The sequence below is a fragment of the Folsomia candida genome, unplaced genomic scaffold (genome assembly GCF_002217175.1).
Source record: "Folsomia candida strain VU population unplaced genomic scaffold, ASM221717v1 Fcan01_Sc013, whole genome shotgun sequence".
NCBI classification, from domain to species: domain Eukaryota; kingdom Metazoa; phylum Arthropoda; class Collembola; order Entomobryomorpha; family Isotomidae; genus Folsomia; species Folsomia candida.
This window is the reverse complement of record NW_019091205.1, coordinates 696,905-721,375: the sequence shown is the minus strand read 5'-3', so window position 1 is coordinate 721,375 and position 24,471 is coordinate 696,905. Positions and strand designations below refer to the sequence as shown.

General features: G+C 35.9%; 6 protein-coding genes across 10 annotated transcripts; 4 read left to right on the top strand and 2 right to left on the bottom strand.

Annotated features, from left to right (window-relative positions):
* Positions 1-501: 501 nt before the first annotated feature.
* LOC118437375 lies at positions 502-7,206 on the bottom strand. Of its 4 annotated transcripts, none has more exons than XM_035856330.1 (6): positions 6,705-7,206; positions 6,472-6,534; positions 5,349-5,974; positions 3,014-4,997; positions 1,551-2,896; positions 502-1,075 (listed from the first exon to the last, which is right to left on the bottom strand). In XM_035856330.1, exons 1-4 carry the CDS (start codon positions 6,711-6,713, stop codon positions 4,247-4,249), a joined length of 1,449 nt encoding a protein of 482 aa, XP_035712223.1. In that variant the 5' UTR covers positions 6,714-7,206; the 3' UTR covers positions 502-1,075; positions 1,551-2,896; positions 3,014-4,246. The 4 variants fall into 4 exon arrangements, with proteins under 4 accessions (XP_035712223.1, XP_035712224.1, XP_035712225.1 ...); XM_035856331.1 differs by having other exon boundaries at positions 502-2,896; positions 3,014-3,108; positions 3,718-4,997; XM_035856332.1 differs by having other exon boundaries at positions 502-2,896; positions 3,014-3,108; positions 3,723-4,997.
* A 598-nt stretch (positions 7,207-7,804) lies between these two features.
* Positions 7,805-11,496, top strand: LOC118437510 (trypsin-like). The gene is made up of 6 exons (XM_035856558.1): positions 7,805-7,940; positions 9,232-9,358; positions 9,434-9,669; positions 9,916-9,943; positions 10,018-10,175; positions 10,672-11,496. The coding sequence occupies exons 1-6, from the start codon at positions 7,871-7,873 to the stop codon at positions 10,971-10,973; spliced, it is 921 nt and encodes a 306-aa protein (XP_035712451.1). The 5' UTR covers positions 7,805-7,870; the 3' UTR covers positions 10,974-11,496.
* On the bottom strand, positions 11,494-13,418 carry LOC110855784. Its single transcript, XM_022104174.2, has 4 exons — positions 12,986-13,418; positions 12,290-12,391; positions 12,028-12,194; positions 11,494-11,705 (listed from the first exon to the last, which is right to left on the bottom strand). Exons 1-4 carry the CDS (start codon positions 13,137-13,139, stop codon positions 11,625-11,627), a joined length of 504 nt encoding a protein of 167 aa, XP_021959866.1. The 5' UTR covers positions 13,140-13,418; the 3' UTR covers positions 11,494-11,624.
* Positions 13,419-14,319: 901 nt separating this feature from the next.
* Positions 14,320-15,631, top strand: LOC110855721. Its single transcript, XM_022104130.2, has 2 exons — positions 14,320-14,510; positions 15,120-15,631. The coding sequence occupies exons 1-2, from the start codon at positions 14,343-14,345 to the stop codon at positions 15,534-15,536; spliced, it is 585 nt and encodes a 194-aa protein (XP_021959822.1). The 5' UTR covers positions 14,320-14,342; the 3' UTR covers positions 15,537-15,631.
* A 748-nt stretch (positions 15,632-16,379) lies between these two features.
* LOC110855715 (zinc finger protein Xfin) lies at positions 16,380-18,887 on the top strand. The gene is made up of 5 exons (XM_022104125.2): positions 16,380-16,455; positions 17,253-17,373; positions 17,457-17,864; positions 17,944-18,108; positions 18,577-18,887. Exons 2-5 carry the CDS (start codon positions 17,335-17,337, stop codon positions 18,613-18,615), a joined length of 651 nt encoding a protein of 216 aa, XP_021959817.1. The 5' UTR covers positions 16,380-16,455; positions 17,253-17,334; the 3' UTR covers positions 18,616-18,887.
* Positions 18,888-20,253: 1,366 nt separating this feature from the next.
* Positions 20,254-22,763, top strand: LOC118437408 (PR domain zinc finger protein 5-like). Of its 2 annotated transcripts, XR_004836092.1 has the most exons (3): positions 20,254-20,588; positions 20,835-21,093; positions 22,113-22,763. XR_004836092.1 is itself a non-coding variant. In XM_035856382.1 (2 exons), exons 1-2 carry the CDS (start codon positions 20,698-20,700, stop codon positions 22,494-22,496), a joined length of 780 nt encoding a protein of 259 aa, XP_035712275.1. In that variant the 5' UTR covers positions 20,629-20,697; the 3' UTR covers positions 22,497-22,763. The 2 variants fall into 2 exon arrangements, 1 of the variants encoding a protein (XP_035712275.1); XM_035856382.1 differs by lacking the exon at positions 20,254-20,588 and having other exon boundaries at positions 20,629-21,093.
* The last annotated feature ends 1,708 nt before the right edge of the window (positions 22,764-24,471 follow it).

Here is a 24,471-nt window from a genome sequence, read left to right as displayed (position 1 = left end):
TTTTGTAGACAGTATGGCAGAGCTAACTGTATATACGAGGAATGAACCGCGTAACTGCATGAGTTCTCATGTTACAAATTTCTGGTTGATCTTGACGACCAGTTAGCTTCCGATTTGAAATCAATTTTTCGAAAGTGTTTTCCCCCCATTTATGCATCGTTGAAGGCGAGACCCACAGAGCCAGTTCTCGGTGGAAGCACCCATTGAATTCAAGAATCTTATAGCATATGTAATGTGATGCATAAGTTATTTGACGCATTTATCTTCTACCTCTTTTCGATAAAGTAGATTTATGGGAACTATAGCTAACCAGCTCACGCTTGGCAAAACAATCACAGAAATAGGTCATTTGATAACCTGCAGAAGTGTGCGTTTACAGGTCACCTTGAAAAATATGTCATAAGAAAAACTTCCAACTGATTTTGCTCAAATTTTGCATACTATTGGGGATAGGGAGTAGGCCATTTTTGACGACTCCATTTTTAAGTAGATGATTATTTCCGACTTATGGGCCAAAAACACCCTCCAGGAGGATGTTTCTTAGAGGATTCCTCCCAAAACAATTTCGATAGAGTAATTTTGTGAACCAGAACTCTAACCATATTCAGACATAAAAAATATTATTTCGTATTTTAAATTAGTTGAGACGGACATTGTGGGTTGACTTTTAAAACAATTTATTGTCCCAATATTTCGACAATTAACTATTGTCTTCTTCAGGGGAGAATAAAAACAGAAGAGAAGTAAAAAATATTTTTTGTTTTTGTGCCTGTATCAGTAAAAGATTATGAGTCATAATATTAGGTTGTTTGGTTACAGTAAATGTAATAAAGCAGATGTCCAAATCGGGTTGATTATCATTCCATCTTTTTGATTCATGGCTGTTTCTTCAGCATTGATGTATAGACCTTCTTTGAAAATTCTTGCAAAATTATTTCGTATGTTTATTGCTATATTTTTGCTTCCGCGAGTAACAAAATCGGTAATCAAATGGCTGAGATAAGTCGGTTGGAAGTTTTCCAGCATTGGGCGCTGTTGTGGTAATAATGCCAGCAAATCATTATGCCATGCACCCCTGTTAATTGATGAATAAAGGAAAAATTAAAAAAGTTGCAAAATAAAATAAATCAAACAAACGAGATTCTTAGGTGAATAGTACATACATATGTGCGTCACCGCCCGCCGTATTTTTGATACCACATAGATAAATTGCAACAAATACTCAATAATTATATTTATTCAATTAAAACTTAGTTAATATACAATGCACAACACTTCACAGGTTTTTGCTCTCTAAGTTCAAGACGGGCAGCAAATCTGCTCATCGGGTGAAACACATTTCGACGAATAATTTCAAATTGTTACGAATTCGAAAAATGTGACGAAAAACTTCTAAAACTTTTTAGTGGTATCAAACATACAGCGGGTGGTGATACAAATAATTGATTATCATTTTAATAGTTTTGTTTTAAACTTTCCGTTACACTTACTCTCACATAAGATTCTCGTTTTTTCGGGTTTATTTTATTGGAGACTAGACTGAATCTTACTTTCAACTCCCTTAACAATTTTATGTTTCGCCATTCAAATTTCCATTTCGGATGTTATAAACCCCAGCTTCCTTTCAAGATCTTACACACTACATAATTTGCCTTATAATATTTAAAAATTGACTTGCGGTATTTATTCAAATTTGAAATGCATTTATCATATTTTTATTATCTCCAACGATCTGAAAGATTCTAGCTAGTTTTAGCACACTGTGCATACAACTCCTCAAGCCGGAGTTCTCAATTAAACAAAAATATTGATATCCGATAGGAATTCATATTTAATAAAATATAGCTTGAAAAAGTAAATGGTTCTAATCCTAAGGTGAGGAAGTGCACTTAAAAGTACTAAACAAGCTCCCCACATCTCCGCCACCCAGATAATTTTACTGCTACGCTTTGTTGTATGTAGATCGCTAAATAATTCTTCATTAGAAGCATACGTACCGTAAAACCTCTATTTATAGCCCTATTCTAATTATAGCCGGTCTCCAAATATAGCCGGGTCTGGAGACCAAGATTTCAAAATTTTAGCCGGGTCTCTAATTATAGCCGGGTCCCCAATTATGACCGGGTCTCTAATTATGGCCTGTATTTTTCGCTGTATCCCTGTTCATACCCAATCCTACGAAAATACTGAACATCCGGTTAATCAACGAATAAGGTCAAAATTTACAGAATTACGTGTTAAGATCTTAAACATAATGCATATATTTAATCACGACAGTTTTTAAAAACTACAAAACCTCGTCAAAAGAAGTAGATTTAAAGTGAATATTTAGCTGATGTCATATTTTGCTAAATAAAATAACTCAAATCGAGTCAACATAAATTATTCGCTAATTTTATAATGACTAAAATTAGGGCGGAACAAAATTTAGCCGGGTCTCTAATTATAGCCGGTCTCTAATTGTAGCCGGGTCTGTGACCCCCAGTTTTGGATTTTAGCCCCGGCTATAAATAGAGTATTTACGGTGCCTAACTCAAAAACCTATTCCCAAATACTATCAAACTTGGCATAATGTCTTTCACGGACGATGGTGAGAGTGGCTGCATAAGATTAGTCAACAACTCATAGCAAAACAACTAATAGCCTCCAAAAAGCAGGAACCCCATAAATAATTCTGGGGTATTTGTACTGGATGCGACTAACGCATTTTATAGGTCGGACTATGCTAACCTAACGCAAATTTGACAATTCCCGGTTTATAGTCTTGACGTCGGTTCGTATTATCCGTGTTTCAAATCCTTTTCGTCCGATTTTCTTCCTACTTTCTGTTTTCCGTCGGCTTTTTCCTCCCGTTGTGTAACTTCTCCGCCTCACCCGTTTTTTTCTTTCCCGTCAACTGAAAAATTGCGAATTCATATTTTATCCTCCTGCCTCGTATTTTTCATCGGTTGTTCAACTCCTTGCGCTTCTCCATTCAGCTTTCCATTTATTCCTAGATTTGTTAAAAACTTACCTAAAAGAAACGGGAGAGAAAAACGGGGTTTCCTTTACGCTTCAAATTTTTCAAAATACAAGATACAAAATACTTTTGGCCAAAATCGTCGAAATCTAAAAATACAAAATACGTATTTAAAATACATTCCAAAATACAAAATACTATTGCCAGATTTGACCCTGAAAATGCAAGTCAAGTTCAAATTTCAAACTCATTTTAGTTCACAGCATTATTTGGAAGTTAGTAATTATTTTTCCGGGTATGCTTGAGGTCATTTGTTATCTAAAAAATGATACGAAGATTATAAGCCCTACATAATTTCAATCTAAGTAATTTTAATCTTTCTCGCACTACAAAAAGACATTCTCGTACGATAAAGTGTCGATAAGGAAGTAAAAATAAGTTTTAATACCCATCATAACACTTGAGAGAAATTTAAAAATTAAAAATTAATCATCTGCATAAATATGACATATTTTTTGTAGTATTCTGACACAGCCATGTTCTTCTCATGAGCTCGTCTCATATTTGCAAAATTTATTTTGTAAAGTATTTTTGTATTTAAAATACATTGACCGACCGAAAAATTAGAAAATACAAAATACAAAATACCCGGCTAGCTTCAAAATACAAAATACTGAACCATGGCCCTCAAAATACAAAATGCAAAATAGTATTTTTTATTTTGTAATTTGTATTTTGTATTTCAAATAGTATTTTACCCAACCCTGATTTTCTCTCATCTTCCTTCCGGCTTCCTCATTTTCGTCCGTTTTTCCTCCCTCGAAATTTTTTTCTGCCCGCGTCGTCTTTTTATCGGTCGTTTTACTCCCTCGCAATTTATTATCCCTGCTTCGTATTTTTTTCGGTCGTATTTTTTTCTTTAATTTTTTTCCCTCTTTCCCGTTTTTTTCCTTCCGGCTTCGTATTCTTTCTTTAATTTTTTTCCCTCCTTCCCGTTTTTTTCCTCCCCGGTTCGTATTTTCTCGCATTTTTTTCTCCCTCCTTCCCCTTTTTTCCTTCCCGCTTCGTATTTTTTCGCCCTTTTTTCTCCCTCCTTCCCGTTTATTTCCTTCCCGCTTCGTATTTTTTCGCCCCTTTTTCTTCCTCCTTCCCGTTTTTTCCTTCCCGCTTCGTATTTTTTCGCCCTTGTTTCTCCCTCCTTCCCGTTTTTTTCCTTCCCGCTTCGTATTTTTTCGCCCTTGTTTCTCCCTCCTTCCCATTTTTTCTTTCCGCTTCGTATTTTTTTCGTCAATTTTTTTTTTCTTCTCGTTTTTTTTCCCGTTTGTTCTGGCGACAAAAAAAATTTGCGGCCGCCTTCGGCGCCCGCAAAATTTCCCGGTATCCTGAATACCTGGATACCAAGTTTTTTCCACCAGCGTACACAAGTACTCTCTCTAAATTCTGTATAACAGAATCTCTCGTGTTAGGAAAAAGAGACAAAAGTCGCAGATATATTTTAACCTCTTCCAAAACAGCGGCTTCTTCTATAACACGAAATCTGTATTCATAAATGCTGACATCAACCTGTCTCACGGACTCGACGACTTGACGATCCATTTTCTCCGGAAGGAATGTCTCCACTCTGGCCGACTTGCCCGTATGACTGAAAATTTTCAAGATTTCCAATTCTGGGAAACATTTGGGGTAGTTAATCGGTTCAAAACATCCTGATCCCGGGCCGGTTTCGAAAACAATTGTGGTAAATGTATCACAATTCATGATCCAAAGTTTCTTCAAGATGGGAAACGCTGGAAATTTCCACTCCAGGTTCTTCCCTCCTTGTAACCATTCCACGTGGATAAATAGTTCCTCCAACGTGGTGGCGTGTTTGCTTAATATTTGGTGCAAAATTGTTGGCAGCTCATCCACCCGATGGTCAATTTTCAGAGAGGACTCAGCAGGCCCGATCTCAAGTTTCTTCAAACTGGTGGGAATTTTTAGAAGACATTCCAGCCTAGTGGCGTCGAATTCTCCAACCACCGATAAGGAACTGAGGGACCTAAAATCAATTTGAATAAGTTACATATGTATGATATACATTGGACATCTCCGATTTTGTGTAATTCGATTAAAAATTTAATTAGATAGAGTAAAATTTGCAAAAGACATGGAGGGTATTCGTTATTTCTTAGTATCTTAAACAACTCGACGCGGCATTAACAAAATTTCGCAATATTAACAAAATTCCGAATTCTTGACAAAACCTTGCATTGGTTCTTTCAGCATTTACTTATCAACCTTATTTTGACCAACCAATTTGTGATTGCAACTAATTTACTCAAAATTATTGATTAAATAAAAATGACCCGTTCAATTTTAAATCTGTATCGAGCAATTCTATGAAACTTACCGTGTGAAATTTGGTAGTAGGCCCTCCTTTGAAATTTGTGCCAAGTAGAAACAATTCATTGCGAGATCCTTTACGTTTGGGAATGCTGCAAACAAAACTTGCCCAATGGGTTGAACAGGCCCATTCGTGAAGAAGTTACTGTCGACCCTTAATTTCACCAATTTTGTAAAAACGATCCCTCCAAGGGATCCGAAATCTAAGGAAGCCTCGTCTTCTAACCACTCGAATTCCAATTCCTCCAACGTCGTGGACGACGAGGAAACAATGTTCGTGGATAATTCCTTCATCCAAAGAAACTCAAGCTTGGCGGGGTAATGGACAATAAATGATTTTAAATTTTTGAATAAAAGAATTGCGGAGAAATCCAGGGGTGTCAGATTGTAACTGTGGGAAGATGGAATAAACAGATCAATATTGACCGGGGAGAGGTTAATCCTATCCGTGAAGTAGGACAGGTCCCAGCTTTCCAAACGTTCGCAATCATCATCATATCCAGGCGATAGGTCAATTCGTATTCGTGTCCTGGCTCTAAGAACGGGGGTACATTGATAATTCCAAGAAGAGGAGACAAGCCGACACTTCTTGATGTCTGAGGTGGCCAAGAATTTGCACACGTGACCAATTACCTTTAGAATAGAAATATTTTATTCAAAAAAAATTTTCCCTTTACTTGCGTCAAACTTCGTATATCTAGAAAATTGAGCAGAACATGCTGAATTTGTGAAATTTAGCTGAAAAAGGTAGGATTTTTTTAAAAGGAATTTGCAAACGTGGCCAATTAGATGTATCTTTGAATTCAAATTATGCACACTCTAAATAAATTTGATTAAAATTTACTCTACTTTGAGTAAAATTGCTACCAAAGCAACTATTTAGTAAAATTTACTCTGACATAGGTAAAATTTACTCAACGTTGAAAAATTTTTGCTCAACCTTGAGTAAGTTTTACCTTTGTCAGGGTAAATTTTACTCAATAGTTGCTTTGGTGGCAATTTTACACAACTTTATTTACAGTGCACGGGTGCGCAAAAGACTTTGTAAATATGCATGTACCGAGTAGTGGGAAAAATTTGGAGATTAAATAACTGCATAAAAATGTAAATGAGGAAAAGAATTTTATTACGTCATAATCAAGACTTCCATTGGGGCCAGTTACATCTTCGGTAACTGTCGTAAAATGTCCTTGCTAAAAATATGTAATGTTCCATACTTTAAAAAATAATACAGAATATTCTGAGTGATTTAAAAAAAATTAATATAATTTTTTTAATAATTTTTTTAAATATAAATAATTATACAATTTAATGTAATGATTTTATAATGTCAAAAACAATTCTTGTCTTTTAAATAACTTACCTCCAACATTAGCCCCGTTCTCGTTAATTGACAGCAAGTAAGTAAATGTCAAGAGGTACGCCGGGTACACGTTTAAGTACAACTTGTAATTAATGAGGGAACTCAAGTACGTACATAACTTTCGTAAGGTTTGTAAACTATAAACTTTTACACACATCTCTTCGGAAATTTGACTTATGAAATTTTACGAAATTTACGAACTACAGTAGGATGTTTTTACTTCGTAAATAAAGGCTCGTAAAAAGTTCGAGTGTTGAATACCTATTTGCTTTTTCAGTTGAAATAAAGATTGCTATACATAAGGTACGTCTATGCACGAGACAAAAATGTTTACAAACTCAACTCACATCAAGAGTGTACCTTGCCCGGTTACTTATCTAGTTACAAACTTGACGTGAAATCTCCCAAGTTGGATTAACCCGTATTTACTTTTTGCTCTATTCTTCCAGCAGATGTGAAACGAGTGAAAACGGATCTCCACTCCACCACGATCAATTTGTCCCCTTTGCTCCATCGCATTGCGTAACTGTTGGATCGACCCGTGAGTTCGATTTACTACCGGAAAACGAGGGGTCGAAAATCCCGGAAAATTCTCTCTCAAAACGGACCCTAAAAGTGGTATTCATTTCCCTGCATTAAAATTTCTACCGTTTGGTACTAAAAAATTGCATATGCAGAACCCGAAAAATTTGCTACAATATGATAAATGCATACAACTTTAATATATACTTTTCATTATTAACATCACATACATGAATATTTTTTGGTACTAGTTTAATACTAGATTTGTAAAAATGTGTGTTGCATATTGCTTCTATTCAGACCTAATTTGTACTCGTTGCAAACTAAAGAACATGAGCAAATACTCGTATGTTAGCAAAGTGGTAGATAAATATTTCTAAAATCTATATTCACACCATTATCATTACAAATGCATACATTATTATTTACATATGTATGTATATAACCCTAATATGTCGAAGTGACAAGGTCGTCATAATTACGTAATTTCAAGTTTACAACGGGGCCAAAAAAATTAGCGTCAATTTAAGCTTAAAAATGGTATGTACATACATAGAACTTCACTTTGCAATCAGACTAGCACTAAATATTCAACTGATTTCATTTGATTCTCCAGACGGAATTAGAACGAATCTCATTTAAAGATGTCGCCAATTCGCAATTTGTTCTTGTATTCTCTCATCTTGGTAATAAAATCCTTTCAACAAGCTAACGGTGAGTTGAGTTAAGTTTCGATATTTTTTAACTTCTTCATGAAGTTGTCCATACACTCTTAAGAAGAATTTCATATGTTTGAAAAGCATGTTTAAATCCACTCCAAATTCCGTTTTATTAAGGCAAGCTATCATAAATCCAGGGTCAAATTCCGTTTTTATCAAGTTAATGTTACTCTGGGTTAAATATAATTCACTTAAATTACTTAGTTTAGAAAGCTGTTTTTCGGTGGGTGTGGTTGTGGGTTTTCATAAATGTGGTAACTGTGTATTCGTAAACAAAAATATTCATAAATTTCTGTACGTCACTTACAAAGGCTTGACGTGAAAGCCCAAAAAATTAAGTTATTCAAAAATATTTCGTAAAAATTGTTATTTCTTTCTTGCCAATATCGTCGGTAACTACATATGTATAGTGCATGAAATATCATGATTTTATTTATTTATTAGCTCACCCTGCGTAGCACGAGAGCTATTGAATTCCTCTTGTCCATCCGTCTGTATGTTAACGACCTTTTTGCATCAATTGATGCTGATTAATAAGTCCCTGCTCCATTATTAAAGGACTAAGGAGCACCAGTGGTATCAAACAATCGTTGACGCAAATGGTGCACATTAATTCAGCAGATAGATCGAGATAGGACTATAATTTTGGAATAAGTAGCACCGTTAGTACCGAGCAATTGGTTATTAAAAATGATGCGTAACAATTGGGCGATCTATTTCTCCCCAAAAATCAATGATGCGTAACAATTGGGCCATCTTTTTCCCACCAAAAATCATGTCAGAATGCTGTTCTATTTGTTCGATTATTCTGCACCATTGACGCTAAATATATAAATTTTATAATAAATAATTGGGGAAGGGACGCCCTACGCACCAAAATTATGTTTCCGGTTATATTGCACAATTGATGCAAGAATCTAGGAAAGTTATAATCTATTTTGTCCGCTTATTCCCTACCTTTGGTGGAAAGTTATATGCAAATCATTATGACAGGGTGAGCTACTTCTAACGTTACTACGGTTTATTTTTGCTAAATTGTTTTAGGAACGAAAAAGTCGCCTAAACCTTGGGCATATTTACGAAGCTTCGTAAGAATAGCATTTTCTTAGATATGGTAAATTTATGGTGTTTAGGACAGTTATGAAGGTGACGTGAAGACCCTCCGGGGCCGTTCATAAATTACTTAACGCTAAAATCGCGATTTTCTAGACCTAGGCTACCCCTTAAACATGTACATAATTTATGGACGGCCCCTCATTATTTTTACAAATTCACACATAATACAGCGACCGTTGGCCCCGGCGTGTACGTTGCACCTGGTCACCTTCCCTATCAAGTTAGCATCAGTACGGCAGGCTTGCTTTGTGGGGGCGTCCTCTACAGCGAAATCGTCGTCATTACTGCCGCCCATTGGTTAATATTTTCTAAAAAATTTAAAAAATTTAAATTTATTTAGTAACACTAAACCCTGCCACCTTATTAATCCAGCATTTATGATGGCACTGGGAAACTCAGATCGGCCAGTGACCTTCTTATCTATGCCGGCTCGGTCGAACAGTTCAAAGGAGAAATGAGAACAGCCTCAAGTTACGTGATCGCGCCAAACTTTGTCAATCGGGGCGGCTTGCATGACATCGCCTTGATAAAATTAACCCAACCGTTTCAACTCGGCACGAAAATCCAGCCGGTTCGAATTGCCGAGAATGGAGTCTATTTCCAACCAGGTTAAGAAACAAAAGGGGTATTCATTACGAGTTTGCCTATTCGCATAGCGACACAATCTTTGCAAAAAAATTGCGAACTAAATTCTACCCTTAGAGGTGCACAAATTCTCAAATGAATTATCAGAAAAAAAACTTTCGCGAACTTTTTTCTAGCGTTCTTAACGATGCGAACTCGTAATTAATTCGGGAGACTCCCAAATACTTTTAATTTATACAAAAAAAGTAATCAAAAGTCTGACTAAATAGGAACCAAGTGCATTCTGGCAGGATTTGGGTGAGCGATCCTTCACGGCCAAATAAATTATAGTATCGTAAGGTTACACAATTTTCATATATTTTTTGTAACAGCCAAAAGGATAGTAGTACAAGTTTGAAAGAAGTCACAGTCAGAATCCGAAGTGGAACGGTGTGCAGGGCAATAAATGCTAGAACCTGGGACGCGAATACGATGGTATGTGCTGGTGGACTGCTTGGAGAAGGAAACAGTTGCGGTGGAGATTCTGGAGGTAATAAGAACATTACAAAAAAATTATAGCGACGCAACTCTGTTTACCCAATTTGGGATTACTTAATCTAATTTTACATTAGTGACGGTATTCATTACGAGTTCACATGTTTTCATCGCAACATCGCAAGTTTTTCGAAATTGCTAATTTTTCCAAATAGAAACATTTCGCAAAAATGAAACCGAAATGACAGTTCGCAGAATCTGGTGTATGAAATTTTTCACAACTTTTATACAGCAAAACTATGGTACCTAATAGAGATTTAAAGACTTTTCCCATTGCATAATTTTCCATATTTGTAGAAAAAATATTTTGCGAACTAATTGCCATGGCAAGTTCAATTTTTAAGTCAAAATATTTTGCCAACTTGCGAAATTTATTTTTTTGCGAACATTGCTAACGATTCGAACTCGAAATGAATACTCTCAGTATTTATCTCGTAGTCCCCAATTTCGCACTAAACCATTATAAATAAGCAATAATCTCAAATTTTTAGGGCCGCTTATCTGCAACGGCGTACTGTACGGAATTGTTGTAATGGGTGAGGACGTCTGCAGTGGAACTATGGCTACGACGTATACAAATATAGCAAAATATCATGATTGGATAATCCAGACAGCTAACTCGTTCGGGAGTAGGATTAACAGCAATAATGAGATCGGACATGATTTTAAGGGATATCAGTTTAAACCAATGCCCAGTTTGAATAATATGAACGGTATGAAATTCAACTGGAAATCTTTTCAATATCAGTCTTCCAATTCACAAAGCCAGTGGCAATCACAATCATCTTCTTAAAACGGTTGAACTACACTCTAAATAAAGTAAGTAACATTTACTTCACGTTGAGTAAAATAGAGATAAAATTTATTTAACCCTTGTATAAAATTTATCAAGGTTGTGAAATTTGCACGTAGGTTGGTAGGTTAGATTTTTGTCGCTTGGTCCTTTGATTTTTTAAATTCAACCCGGAGTATTTATTTATTTATTTAGAGTGTATGTAAATGAGACACAGAGTTGAGTCTCTCCTAAAATTAAAAGAACATGAAACATAAAATCGCCTTATTGATAAAGCTGAAATTAATATGTTTGGTACGTCAAATGAAACTAAATTGCATGCATAAATAATGGCATATGTAGTGGGATTAAAATTTAATTTTAGTTCTGCCTTAGATAATATATAGCGGTTGGTCTGCTATAAATCGTAAAATTATAGAGACAAATTATGAAAATAGCCATGGAACCATATTTACGAAAAATGCTATAGTAACTTTGATTAAATTTATGGGTTGATAAAATCATACAACTTCGCTACTTATTTCGGAAGCAATGATTTCATATATTGCACTTTATTATAAATTTTGGAACTTTAGTAAAAAGCTTTCAAGGTAATTCTAATAGAATTTTAATCAAGTATTCGAATAAAGTCCGCACGTTTGGATGGTATAATCAAACAATTATGGCTGGAATAACGACACAGAGTGGCCTCCTCATGTTCTGGTAAACCGTAAACCGGAGTTCGGAATTGTCCTGCGATTAAATAATTACATAAATTAATTGTCAAGTCAATCAGCAATTTGTTCTCATTTATCACAAAATTTCAATTACACTAAAAAAAATCAAATTCCATGTATTCCGACGAAGCCTTCTCAAAAATCAAATTCTCCTTCAATTGAGAGAAAATCTTTTTTTCGTTTAAATTTTTGACGTTGGTGAATACTTAAGAGAAGATCGAGCTACATATCTTTCTGAATTTCGATAGAATTTAAAATCGAAACTGAATTTTGAAATTTGTCTATCTATATCTTCCTTAATCTCTTTTCTAAATGTGTATTTAATGTTTTTTGCTTACGCCAGTGAAGCCCGTGGGCGGAATGTAGATGTCATAGTCGAACCGGTATTGTGTATTAGAGTTTATCCTCACACCTTCCAGGTACAAATCTGGCGCGATAATCTGAACTTCATTAGCTCTGTAAGTCAGCGCTTTGAAGAACACGTTCCCATAGTCCCCGCTCTCAGCTGTATTTATAGAATATATAAATTACAAGTTAATTATACTCATTAAACGTATAAATATACATATTTACATTAACATAAATATATTTATTTATTACGATTTATAAAGTCGACCCCAATGTTGTAGTATTGTCCTCGACGAAAAGTGCAAGGCGCGGTTGTACATCCGTCCAATCGGACATCAAGAAGAACCCCGTCACCTAAAATTGCATATAGAATTGGGGTAAAATTTAGTTTAATATAACAAATAGTAATTTATTCTCAACCAGATTTATTCACTGGAGTATACAATTTTATTTGCACCATACCATTGTAAATCATTACTCAAAAAAACTAAGACTAGCGTCGTAAAAAATTATTCAAACTTGTGAACTTAAATGATTATTTTATGTATGTGCTGGGAAATATAATAGTAAGATTTATTTTTGTATATTGATTCATCCAATCAATTGACTTACAGAAGGATCAAGAAGAACCAAAAGTTGTCAATAAATTTGAAAGAAATTTCCGCCAAAACCGTGCAAATAGGATACCAACGATATTTTCAATTATTTATGTATATTTACTGTGAGAAAGCAGACAATTTCAAAATGTTTATTTTGCCATGCAATCGTATGTTTAATATAATCAAATATTTTTTATAATATAACCATAGTTATATTTAGCTTAAGAATTTTTAAAATTATGAGTAAAAATATCTTCGGGAAGAATAATGTATTTTTAGGGATTTCAAATAATTATTAAATCAGTTAGGTATTTAACTTGTAAATAAATGCATATCTTTAAATTTTTACCACAACGTTCCACCCCAGCCATTTGAAGTGCCCCTGGATTTGTTTCGGTTAAAGGAGTTATCACAGGTGGGGCGAGGGGACAAGGGGTGTGGTCAATGGCGACAGCCGACAGACACCCAATCACCGTGGCCAACACGAACAAAAGTTTCGACATGGTTCTGCTTCCAAGCGAGGCGAATTAATAAACCTCAATTGAGACAGGACAGTTATATTTATATCCAAACAAATGTCCAAGCGATGTCAACATAAATAACTCTTCAAACACTTCAAAGACAATCACAATGAAAATGGGACTTGCTACCTATCAATCAGTTTTTATCACCCGCATTCTTTCCAACCAATTAAATATGACAGCGTATTTTATTTATATGGTCATCAATTAATGAATTAATTTGAAAAGACGCAAATCACTCTATGATCACGAGGTGTTTGTTAAGCATGACAACAAAATTAATTGCCACACTCTTAAAATATTGAATGGTAATTTTTCTCTAAATTAATATTCTAAATCGAAAGCAATAAAATAATGAGGACACCTTTATGTAGGTATTTATACTTGCGATATTGTCTCGTGTACTTACTTGAGCTTCGAACTTCTGCACGCAGTTGTATGTATTAGCTCATTGACGATTCGTCAATGAGTCGCCGATTTTTCTGATCCCCAGCGCCCGGTTAAAAATGTCAAAATTTTTTACATCTTCAAAACGACTACGAAAACAAAACGGCCTGCTTTTTTACATCCTTTCCAATATTTTTTTATTGTATGGTAGAAAGTCCCGTGTAAAGAATGAGCTACTGTACATACGAACCGTATCCGAATTTGTTTAGAGAAAGGTTTGAAGCTCTAAAATCGTCACCGCGGCAAAAATCAATGACTTTAAACGTGCAAGCGCATATATACTCGTTTGGAATTGATTTATAAAAATATTATAAATCAATAAAGATAATAAATCAATTGAGAATTGATTTATTTCTCAAAGGGGTAACTGAGTTACCCCTTTGAGTTACTCCATTTTTTAGAGTGCATGCACCCAACAAATTTAGGGTTCGACTCATCACGCTGAATGAGGCACATTGTCACATGCAAGTCAATCAATCACTGTTTTTGATGACAGCTATTGACTTTAATTCATCCATGGTATGCATTGTGAAAGGACTCATCCCACAAATATGTATGCACCGATTTGGTGCACAGAACACTTACATTTTATTATTACGCCGTAAAATTAATTTCATGAGGCGCTGCCAATCATTTTCCTGATGGGCAAATCCACTTATCTGTTTATTGTTTGTATATAAAAGCATCTTCGCTTCGATTACGGGGCAGCAGTCTGTCCATAACCAGCAGCCATTAATCATGTCGAAACGTATTCTCGCCCTGACCTTGTTTGTTGTTGGTTGCCTGGGGCACGGTCGAATTGATGATCCCCCTCATCGCGGAACATTATGGCGACATCCTGAGTACGCCTGGGCTAACCCGGGACACATTGCGGACGACACGGAACTGCATTGTGGTGGTGAACAGGTAAGATAGACGTGTAAATAATTATGACCCATACCTGTTCAAAAAATATATATTTCTTCACTCAAAATTCATTCAATTTAAAAATTAGAAAAAAATATTCATGCATGTCTTATATAGTCAAAATTTTAAAGCAAATATTTATTTTGGTATTCAATATTCCTCATTTTATCTCAAATTGTCGTATTAGAATGATTTAATTCCATGCATTTCGAATTTAAAGTGAAATAAGAATTATGAATAAAATTAGTCATTCATTCTTCATGAACATGAAATGAAAATTTATTCAATATGTATTCATTCAAAAATTTTGAAAAAATTCTCCCCCATTATTTAGAAATTTATGAAATAATGAATGAATAATTTACTCATTCCTAAGTGAATAAATGAATGTGAACAGGTATGATCGTGTAATTTTAAAGTAATTTTATGTACTCAACCGTTGTGTCATTTCAAATTTTACTCAAATTAATTTCTTATTTTTTAAATTTATGATAGTAAATTTATTTTTTATCTTTTTAGTTATAATTTTTTTTTGTATTTAAATTAAATTTATGTTTTAGCATTTATTTCTGTTTATTCAAAACTACAATTAAAGTACTTTTGTCCTAGGTCTCCTATCCAAACATAAACGCATGCGGCTTCTGTGGCGACCCAATCACCCAAGCGCTTCCTAGGCGTCACGAAATCGGCGGTGAACACGAGCGCGGTCTGATCGTTCGAAACTACACTGTTGGACAAACCGTCGACGTTCAAATCCACTGGCAAGCCGTGCACGGTGGTTGGCACGAATTCCGTCTTTGCGACTACAGCCGGACCGGGTACGAGAGCGAGACTTGTTTCCGAGCAAACCCACTCCGTTTCGGGGACGGTTCCCTTCGAGTGTACGAGATTGACCGGCAAGGTGTCACCAGCCTACAAATCCAACTACCCCAAGGACTCAGCTGTGACCGGTGTGTACTTCAATGGGAATGGGCCGCCGAGAATGGACAGTTTTACAGAAATTGTGCCGATATTTCTATTCATTAAGGATATTCAAGATTTCGAGAATTCTACTTAAATGTTAAAAGCATTATAACCTCTGTATCTTTGATTAAATCAGTAATTATTTGCTGAAAATAGAATGTCTCACCGTGTACTTAACCTTAGAAATGAAGTGTCCATACCGCTTGACAGGTTCAAGGAGCAATCATCAGCCGTAAGAGAGGCACAGCATGTACATACTCTACATTTACATAAAGTTGAACTTTTACAGAAATTCCGAGAAATTAAGCCAGTCAATCTCAAATTCCCTAAATTTACGTTGACAGGTGACTTTGAGACTGATCCTGAGCGTAGTGCAGTTTCTCAGAATTCTCTCAATTTCTGTATAAATTGAACTGTGCATCAATGGAGAGTACGTACGTACATACTTTCCTTCCAGGCAGGATTGAACTCTTTCAGAAATTGAGAATTCTGAGAAACTACGCCATATTGTTAGTCTCAGATGAATTTTAGTTATGCTGAGAGGGGAATTTGAGACTTAAAGTGGGTCAGCTTCTCAATTTCTGTAAAAGTTCAATCCTTCGTGGATGTAGAGCATGTACATATGACACTTGCCTACACATTCCAGGCCACACTTACTCGCCCTCGGGCTTGAACCAACATCCTTAATTGTTCAGGTAATCATGTTATTTAAACCCAAGGGAAGGGATGCCTTGAATGGTGAAAAAATGTCGCTTCAAGTTACTACCCTTTGCCATCGCGTGAGACCATTTACCCCTCAGGCTTCTCACCAACATTCTTTATCCTCCTTTTCTAAAAATACATTAGTTCTGAGATTTATACAATATGTGGATGTAAATATGTAACCCTTGAGAAGTTTGGTTTAAGACTTTCAACCTGGCAGAGGTTGTAAACTTCGTCACCATTCCACATTTTTCCGTTTCAAAACGGACATACTCAATATGTAAGTAGACACATAGATACATATTTACATATTACCAACAGTGTTTCGCTTTTGCCGGCTAAAATCGTTTTTTGTTGGCCAGTGGTCAAAAGTGGTCAAAAGTGGTCGAAAATGGCCAAAATGGTAGAAAGTGGTCAAAAGTGGTCAAAAGTATTCTATTGGCTAATTGTTTGCGCGGCGGGGTTAAACAGACTCTCGGCCAGTATTATTTATTCTTTGCACAAAGAATAATCATAGTTCTTACAAAGTAATTGAAATATTCTGTAATAATTACCAATCTAATAAATTCAACGTGGACAAATGTAGTAAGTAATTTATACATTTGCTCGATACTTGAATATTTTAATTGCTCATTTAATTGGTCAATTCATAACTATTCCTGTGTCAATTATTAATGATGCAATGTGTAATTTATTGCTTATTTGTATAGTTAATAACCAATTTTAAAATTTTAGATCCAATCAAACATAGATAAGTAGCCTTCAACTTGCTCTGCTAGATCCTGATGAAATCCTGAATGTCAAATCATTAATTTATCATTCTTCATTGTCGCACAATGCCCCATTTTTGCATTTTGGCCACTTTTGGCCAGTTTTGACCACTTTTGACCATTTGCCACCTATTCTGGTAAGTGGTCAAAAGCCACTTTTGGCCGCTTTTGACCGGCGGTCTGGCCAATCTGGTTTTTGCCAAGCGAAACACTGATTACCAATTCGGTGGGAAACAAAGGGATAATTTTAACCAATTCAGCAAAGGAAAGTGCAATTTGAACTTATTTGCTCAATTCTTTTTGTAAGACTGGCAGATTTTGAATATCCACGCCCAAAAAATACACGGGCGTCTCCCACATACTTAAAAACGTTCAGCACAAAACACCACATGGTCATACACGACTCTGATGCGAAAGTGCAATGTGAGGTAATCATCAAAATTCAAACTATTTGTAACATTTAACATTCAACCAACCGCTTAAATACATCAATTTCCACTTTACTCCTTAGATCTGCGAGAAAATGTTGAAAACTCCAGCAACCTTACACAACCACGTAAAATGGCTCCACTCGAACCGGGACCGACCCAGTTGTGACATTTTCCATCGAGTATTTTTAAAACATGCAACTCTTCGTAGACATATGGACACCGTTCACAGCAAAATCGAACGACCTCGTTTGCCATGCGGATATCCTGGATGTGAAAAAACCTACTTGCGTAGGGATGATTTGTCACACCACGTAAAAACTGAACATGTCGAAAACCCGACCCGATTTCCGTGCACCCTTTGCGGTAAAGAATTTAAAGTCAGGAGCAAACTTGAGAGGCACATTTCCACCCACACGACGGAGAAAGCGTATACTTGTTCCACTTGTGGGAGGAGATTCGCTAGCCAGACAGCCATGAAAACTCATGAGGTAGGAATAAATAGTCCTCTTATTTAAATAAATATTAGGCTACGTAACAGGAAGGAAATTCATATATATTTATTTACAGGTTACACATTTGGAAAAATCGACCCGAAGGATTTTCAAGTGTGCACTTTGTCCTGCAACTTTCTTAAGTAAAACAGCCTTACAAAGGCATGGCCAAGTTGTGCATGAAAATCGCAGGAACCATCCGTGCACCTTTTGTGACAAAAGATTCTCGACACAAGGCAAGGTGAGACTTCACGTGGAGGCGAGACACCCCACGAATACGGAGAAAATTCATTCTTGTGACCAATGCGAGTACAAAAGTCACTTGAAAGAAAATTTAGACCGACACGTGAAGCGTCACAATCCACCGAATCCACAAGAGTGTTACTTCTGCCAGAAGCGGTTTGTTTACTTCTCGGGATTGGTGAGACACTTTGGTCGGCATACTCTAGAACCCAGAAAATTTACGTTTGTCTAGGGTATCTATGTAAGTATTTAATAAATATAATTGGGATTTGCACACTAACAAAATTTTGGCTGGTACTAATAGCAAATTATTGAAACTAATTTAATGTAATTTAATAATGTAATTTAATTTATTTACAATACTGGAGCGGCGTGATCTATTTTTGCTTAAATATGCGTTCCGCATATTTAAGCAAAAATCCCACGGCTAGCAGTACACCACAACGCTTATGGCCCCTATTTGTAGTACCTCGATACCGCACAGCGCTGGGCCTCAATTGCTTAATAGTATGTAAGTGCGTCGAAGTTGTGGAACTCACTCCCAGTGTAACATTACATACCCAAAATTTGTTACACAATGTCGAGAGTTTATTATTGGTAGAAGAAATTCCACTTATTGTTAGTTATTCATTTATATTTTGTCTACCTTATAGATATTATTTACATAGTCTAGTTGCTATTTAGAGTATATGTATTTTGTGTCATGGTTTGTAAACCAGTTTGTAATTAGCTGATATCTATTGACACTTGAATAAAAGAACACTTGAACTTGAAACTTAGGAAATTGCTTGCAAATAAATACATAGATTCAGCTTTGCTGAAATTTTCATGCATACAATGTGTATTTATATGAGACAATTTATTACTTACTTACTGAATTGTTGCTTGCCAGTGCCTGGAGTGCTTCAAAGGAAACAATTGGTGGATGGTTCGTGAGCGATGATGGGCAAAACAGTTTTCTAGTTGAGTTGTTGAGACACTTTAGCGTAACTCGGTCAGAATCATTCTTGTCTTAGTAATCCCCAATCCACTAATTTCACTATTTCGTCTTTCATACTTTGGCTTATGCCAAAGATAACATCAAAGGTAATGCATACGTCAGTTCATATATGTGTTGCATATGCTGTGCAAATATATGTACACATATCTCGATAATTAAATTAATATAGGGCCTCCTCCGACACACGAAAAAATTGTCGCTTCGAATTTCGCTTCGTTTTTCGCTTACTTCCTGATAAGCGAGCTCTGGGATAAGCGAGCAGAAACTAAACTCGGAAGTGGAGTTAAGGTCGGTTAGCTGGAGTTGGAATAAAATTTTGCAGTTTTCATAATTTTTGCCATGCTATTGATAAGCGAAAAACAAGGCTAAATTCGAAGCGACGATTTTTTCGCGTGTCTGAGGAGACCCATGGTTATTTAGAGATTATTGTAAATTGTGTCGTCGTCATACTCGAGAACAGAGATACTACAGAAAATTTGTTGTGGCTCTTGTCTGATGTAATTATTTACCATGCGATATGAGCATATTTAGCTTACTACGCCCAGCTAAAATTTACGTGTACTTCTGTTCATACTTCAAATATTCCCAGAACGTTGATAACAAATAATAAACGAAAAAATGATCCATTTTTAAATACAGATCTTCACGTTTTAAAATGTAGTTGAGCAGGTTTAAAAATCGTCATTGGAATAACATGTACGTGGACCGAGGGAAAGTTGTGCACATTAAAAATTCGAATCCCAAACTCAACTGCAATATCACCTTAATTCTAATGTTTCAGCAAATCCAACTACCAAATATTTTGCCAAATTCGGACCATCGCAGAAACTGACTGAAGAAATGTTGGTTGTATTGACCTGGACCACATAATTTCGAAATTTCAACCAAATCAGAGGGTTACACTTCACACCATGGCATTGTTAGTCGTTAAGAGGTTAACCTTATTTTTACAACCAAAACAAGCGATGCCTTACATGCTGGTAAATATATTCCTTCAAGTCACCCTACCCTTTTGCATGCAGGCCATTCATATCTTTACTCGCCTCAAGCTTCATACCAGTACCCTCTTCTAAAAATACACTTGGTCTGAAATTAACAGATAGAAGAAAACCTATTTACAGAAGTTTGGGTTTAAACGTTCAACCTGGCGGAGGGGATAGTGTAAAGGTCCCCATTCCAGCATTGGAACATTGGTTCATTAAAGTACAGAATAAATTAACACACACATTTACATATGTATTACCGATACGGTGCGAAACGCTGGGAGAATCTCAACCAATTAGTGAATGTAAGAAAAGTGCAGTTCGGCTTTGCATATTTGCTCAATTATTTTTCCACGTAAGACTGAAGGATTTCGAATGGATCCAAGTAGTGAAAATGGATGGACGTGCTCCACGTGCTTAAAAACGTTCAGCACAAAACAAAACTTAAAGCGTCACATGGTCACGCACGATCCTCAAGCGAAAGTGAAATGTGAGGTAAGTAATCATACATATTTCCAGAATTATACTACTTTTAACATTCAACCAACCGCTTAAATACATCAATTTCCACTTTACTCATTAAATACATCTGATCTGCGCAAAAATGTTGAAAAATCCACCAACCTTACACAAACATATAAAAACGGTTCACACGAACCTGGACCGACCCAGTTGCGACATTTGCCATCGAGTATTTTTCACACCTGGAAATTTACAAAGACATATGGATACCGTCCACAGCACAATCAAACGACCTCGGTTGCCATGCGGATTTCCTGGATGTGAAAAAACCTACCTGAACAAGAGAGATGTCTCGATGCACATAAAATCTGAACATGCCGAAAACCCGACCCGATTTCCGTGCACACTTTGCTGTAAAGAATTCAAGACCAGACGAGAACTTGAGTCACACATTTCCACCCACACGACGGAGAAAGCGTACACTTGTTCCACTTGTGGGAGGAGATTCGCTAGCCATACGACAATGAAAACTCACGAGGTAGGAATGAATAGTCCTTATAAGCAGGGTATGCTACTCTGGGTTTTAGGGTAGCAAATTTTAGCAATACCCACGGCTAGTTAGGGGAGTCGATGCTTTTAAATTTAATAAACTGATAACACGGCATTGCCAAGTAAAAATTCCACAAAATTATTAGGTATAAAAATTAAATTACTAACAATGCAAGTCTTTCACGTGTACAACTCGGATCTGGTTGGGACCAATTTTATTTTGTTCACCACAAAAAAATAAGCACACTCGCATTTTTTCATTTTTTCTAATGCGCTAATTTGAGCGCGTGGCGCGAATTTTAAAACATTTTTCAGCCAAAACCTCGGTTTTTAAAAAATTCTGTAAATTTTCGGATTTTAGTGATAATCCAAAAATTCGAGAACATGTCTCTTCAGAATGACTTACCTGACTTACGAAGAATCTAGTTGTCTCGAAATTTGAATTTCAAATTTTTTGCCAGTTTCTAAAATTCATTAAAATTATAAACTCTTCCAAATTTTCAATTTTTCAAACATTAATGCATTTGGATTTTTATAAGTCAAATAAGTCATTCTGAAGAGACATGTTTTCGAATTTTTGGATTCGCGCCAAAGTTCGAAAATTTACAGAGTTTTTAAAAACCGAGTTTTTGGCTGAAAAATGTTTTAAAATTCACGCCACGCGCTCAAATTAGCGCATTATGAAAAATTAAAAAATATGGGTATGCTTATTTTTTGTGGTGAACAAAATAAAATTGGTCCTAACCAGATACGAGTTGTACACGTGAAAGACTTGCATTGTAAGCAGTTTTGTCGCGAAATTACTGAACAAGTAAATTGTTTCACAACATAATACATGCGACACTGACTCAATTTGTCCCGAAAACCCCGACTACCCGCAAAAGTGCAAAACCCATGTAAAACCCCGGAGTTTTCCTTACCCTGCTAATAAATAGATAGGTATCAGGCTACGTATGTAATAAGAAGGAAATTCAGATATACATACTTATTTATTTACATAATTTACAGATCATACATTTGGAAAAATCTACCCGAAGGATTTTCATGTGTGAACTTAGCCCTCACATTTCTTCACGTAAAGCTGACTTACAAAGGCATGTCCAAATTATGCATGAAAATCGGAGGAATCATTCGTGCACATTTTGTGACAAGAGATTCTCGACACCAACCAATATGAAAAATCACGTGGAAGCGAGACATCCCACGAATGCGGAGAAGATTCATTCATGTGACAAATGCGAGTACAAAAGCCACTCGAAAGGAAATTTAGCCCAACACTCGAGGCGTCACAATCCCGCGAGACGACGAGAATGCTACTTCTGCCAGAAACAGTTTGTCTTCTTTTCGGAATTGGAGAAACACATTCATCGTCATACTCTAGAATGGTGGTGATTCATTAAATTTACGCCCTTTAGGTTAAATGGAAATAGTGTTGTATGCAAAATGCATTATGCAAAGTGACATGTACGTAGGTGTTTTATTATTGATTTTCAAAAGGTATGTTCCGCACTGTTTCTGACCAAAGTTTTGATGAAATAATAAACTTCGAATACATTTAGGAGGCTGTGATTTTTTTCATCCCTGTGGGTTAACATAAACGCTGGCAATAAATCGGCAAACTTTACCTCGGCGGAAAAAATGTCAGATTTGCAAATTAAATATCGTAGTGTGATTTAATTTTTAATGCTGGATGGGTAATACGTGTCGCAGATTTATGATCGAATGCTTAAAATTTACGATGAAAACTGCCCAACACAAAACACAAATTCAATTGGGTCAATAATTTTAAATGATGGCGAAAAGAGATCTCGGACAAAAAGTCGCCAGGACGCTCAAAATCCGTTTCTTCCACAGAAAGGCTCCGGAAACTAGAGGAACAAATAATGAGAGATCCGTGATTGAAACTGTCCTATTTAGCAGATGAGATGGGTGTTTCAAAAACAACAATTTGTTCCATGTTAACTGAAGACTTCGGTATAAAAATGGTTTCCGTCCTTTGGGTACCAAAATTGCTTTCGGCATCTCACAAACAGGACCGAGTCGACTTTTGCAATGCCAATTTTAGCCTATTAAATAAAGACTTGAATCTGCTCAATATTTTATTAGCTGGATATGGTACTTGGGTATACTATTATGACCCGGTGACCAAATAATAACTCATTCAGTGGTAGCACGAGGGGTTGCCACCGCCCGTGAATTGAAAAGTGCAAAAATCTGACAAAAAATTGATGATGACCATTTTCAAGGATACCAAAGGTCTCCTCCTTATAAAATTTATTGCTGGAAATACTACAATAAATGGGGCTGTGTGTGCAGGAACCCCGATGGTGCTGCGTCCTGCGGTTAAAAAGAAACGTGGGGTCAAAATAAAGAGTTGGCCTTTTTTTAGACGACAACGCACCACCAAATACCTGGCTGTTTTAGAGGGCTGCTGCAGACGAAAATCTCTTTACCTGCACAAACCACACCCCGTGCAGTCCAGACTTGACCCTTAGTGATTATTATTCGTATCGAAACTTAAAGAAAGACATCAGGGATAAACGGTATTCGGATGATAATGAAATCAAGTCGTAAATTTTGGCATATTTTCGAGGTAAATTTTGATGAGTTGTTGCTAGCGTTAATGATAACTTACAGAACTGAAAAAAATCACAGCATCCTAAATGTATTTGAAGTTTGTTATTTCATCAAAAGTTTGGCCAGAAACAGTGCGGAACATACATTTTGAAAATCAATAATAAAACACCCACGTACATAACCGTCTAGGATATCTATTAAAGTAGATAGTTTGGATAATTGAGAGTTTGAGATTTGTTGTGGTTCGATTGTACACTGTAAATAATCTGGTAATAAACATTACCGAAAGGCACAAGTATATGACTCTATCAAAGTGGTAATGATAAGTTGTACCGTGTGGTAATGACTTGGTAATAAAGTTTCACCATCATGGTAACGAATTTTTACTACCTGGTAAAATATTATTACGAAATTTATTACCGAGAAATCATTACCTGCGTGACTTTACCGAATTATTAAGAGTGTATGTATGTATTTAAATTGTACTGCAGTGCTGCTGGTACCAATAGCAAATTATTTAAAGACATAAAATCGTTTGGAAATAAATAGATTCAACTTAACAACTTTACATGCATACACTCAAATCCACGTACATACTTACATATGTGTGTATACACAGTGTATGTATGTAAATACATGCAATATGTATGTATGTATAAATGAGACCATTTATTACTTTGTTTCCCATACCTTATGAATTTTATCGTGGTTTATTTGTGCATGCACTTATTTCTCTGCGAGCATGATTTTGGCCTTGGCGTTATCTTCACCATGAAAAAACTACACTCTT

Excerpts from the sequence above, each read along its gene's own strand:
- LOC118437375 (XM_035856329.1), bottom strand. Across the intron at positions 5,975-6,471 it reads ATGGAAGTCTTGATTATGAC|GTAATTGGTCACGTGTGCAA; the intron begins GTAATAAAATTC and ends TCTATTCTAAAG. Across the intron at positions 4,998-5,348 it reads CTACTACCAAATTTCACACG|GTCCCTCAGTTCCTTATCGG; the intron begins GTAAGTTTCATA and ends AATTGATTTTAG.
- LOC118437510 (XM_035856558.1), top strand. The coding sequence starts at position 7,871 with ATGTCGCCAATTCGCAATTTGTTCTTGTATTCTCTCATCTTGGTAATA. Across the intron at positions 7,941-9,231 it reads ATCCTTTCAACAAGCTAACG|CGACCGTTGGCCCCGGCGTG; the intron begins GTGAGTTGAGTT and ends CACATAATACAG. Across the intron at positions 9,359-9,433 it reads GTCATTACTGCCGCCCATTG|CATTTATGATGGCACTGGGA; the intron begins GTTAATATTTTC and ends TTATTAATCCAG.
- LOC110855784 (XM_022104174.2), bottom strand. The coding sequence starts at position 13,139 with ATGTCGAAACTTTTGTTCGTGTTGGCCACGGTGATTGGGTGTCTGTCG. Across the intron at positions 12,392-12,985 it reads GGCTGGGGTGGAACGTTGTG|GTGACGGGGTTCTTCTTGAT; the intron begins GTAAAAATTTAA and ends ATGCAATTTTAG. Across the intron at positions 11,706-12,027 it reads CGCCCACGGGCTTCACTGGC|GACAATTCCGAACTCCGGTT; the intron begins GTAAGCAAAAAA and ends ATTTAATCGCAG.
- LOC110855721 (XM_022104130.2), top strand. The coding sequence starts at position 14,343 with ATGTCGAAACGTATTCTCGCCCTGACCTTGTTTGTTGTTGGTTGCCTG. Across the intron at positions 14,511-15,119 it reads TGCATTGTGGTGGTGAACAG|GTCTCCTATCCAAACATAAA; the intron begins GTAAGATAGACG and ends CTTTTGTCCTAG.
- LOC110855715 (XM_022104125.2), top strand. The coding sequence starts at position 17,335 with ATGGTCATACACGACTCTGATGCGAAAGTGCAATGTGAG. Across the intron at positions 17,374-17,456 it reads ATGCGAAAGTGCAATGTGAG|ATCTGCGAGAAAATGTTGAA; the intron begins GTAATCATCAAA and ends TTTACTCCTTAG. Across the intron at positions 18,109-18,576 it reads GATTCTCGACACAAGGCAAG|TACCTCGATACCGCACAGCG; the intron begins GTGAGACTTCAC and ends CCCTATTTGTAG.
- LOC118437408 (XM_035856382.1), top strand. The coding sequence starts at position 20,698 with ATGTTGAAAAATCCACCAACCTTACACAAACATATAAAAACGGTTCAC. Across the intron at positions 21,094-22,112 it reads CGACAATGAAAACTCACGAG|ATCATACATTTGGAAAAATC; the intron begins GTAGGAATGAAT and ends CATAATTTACAG.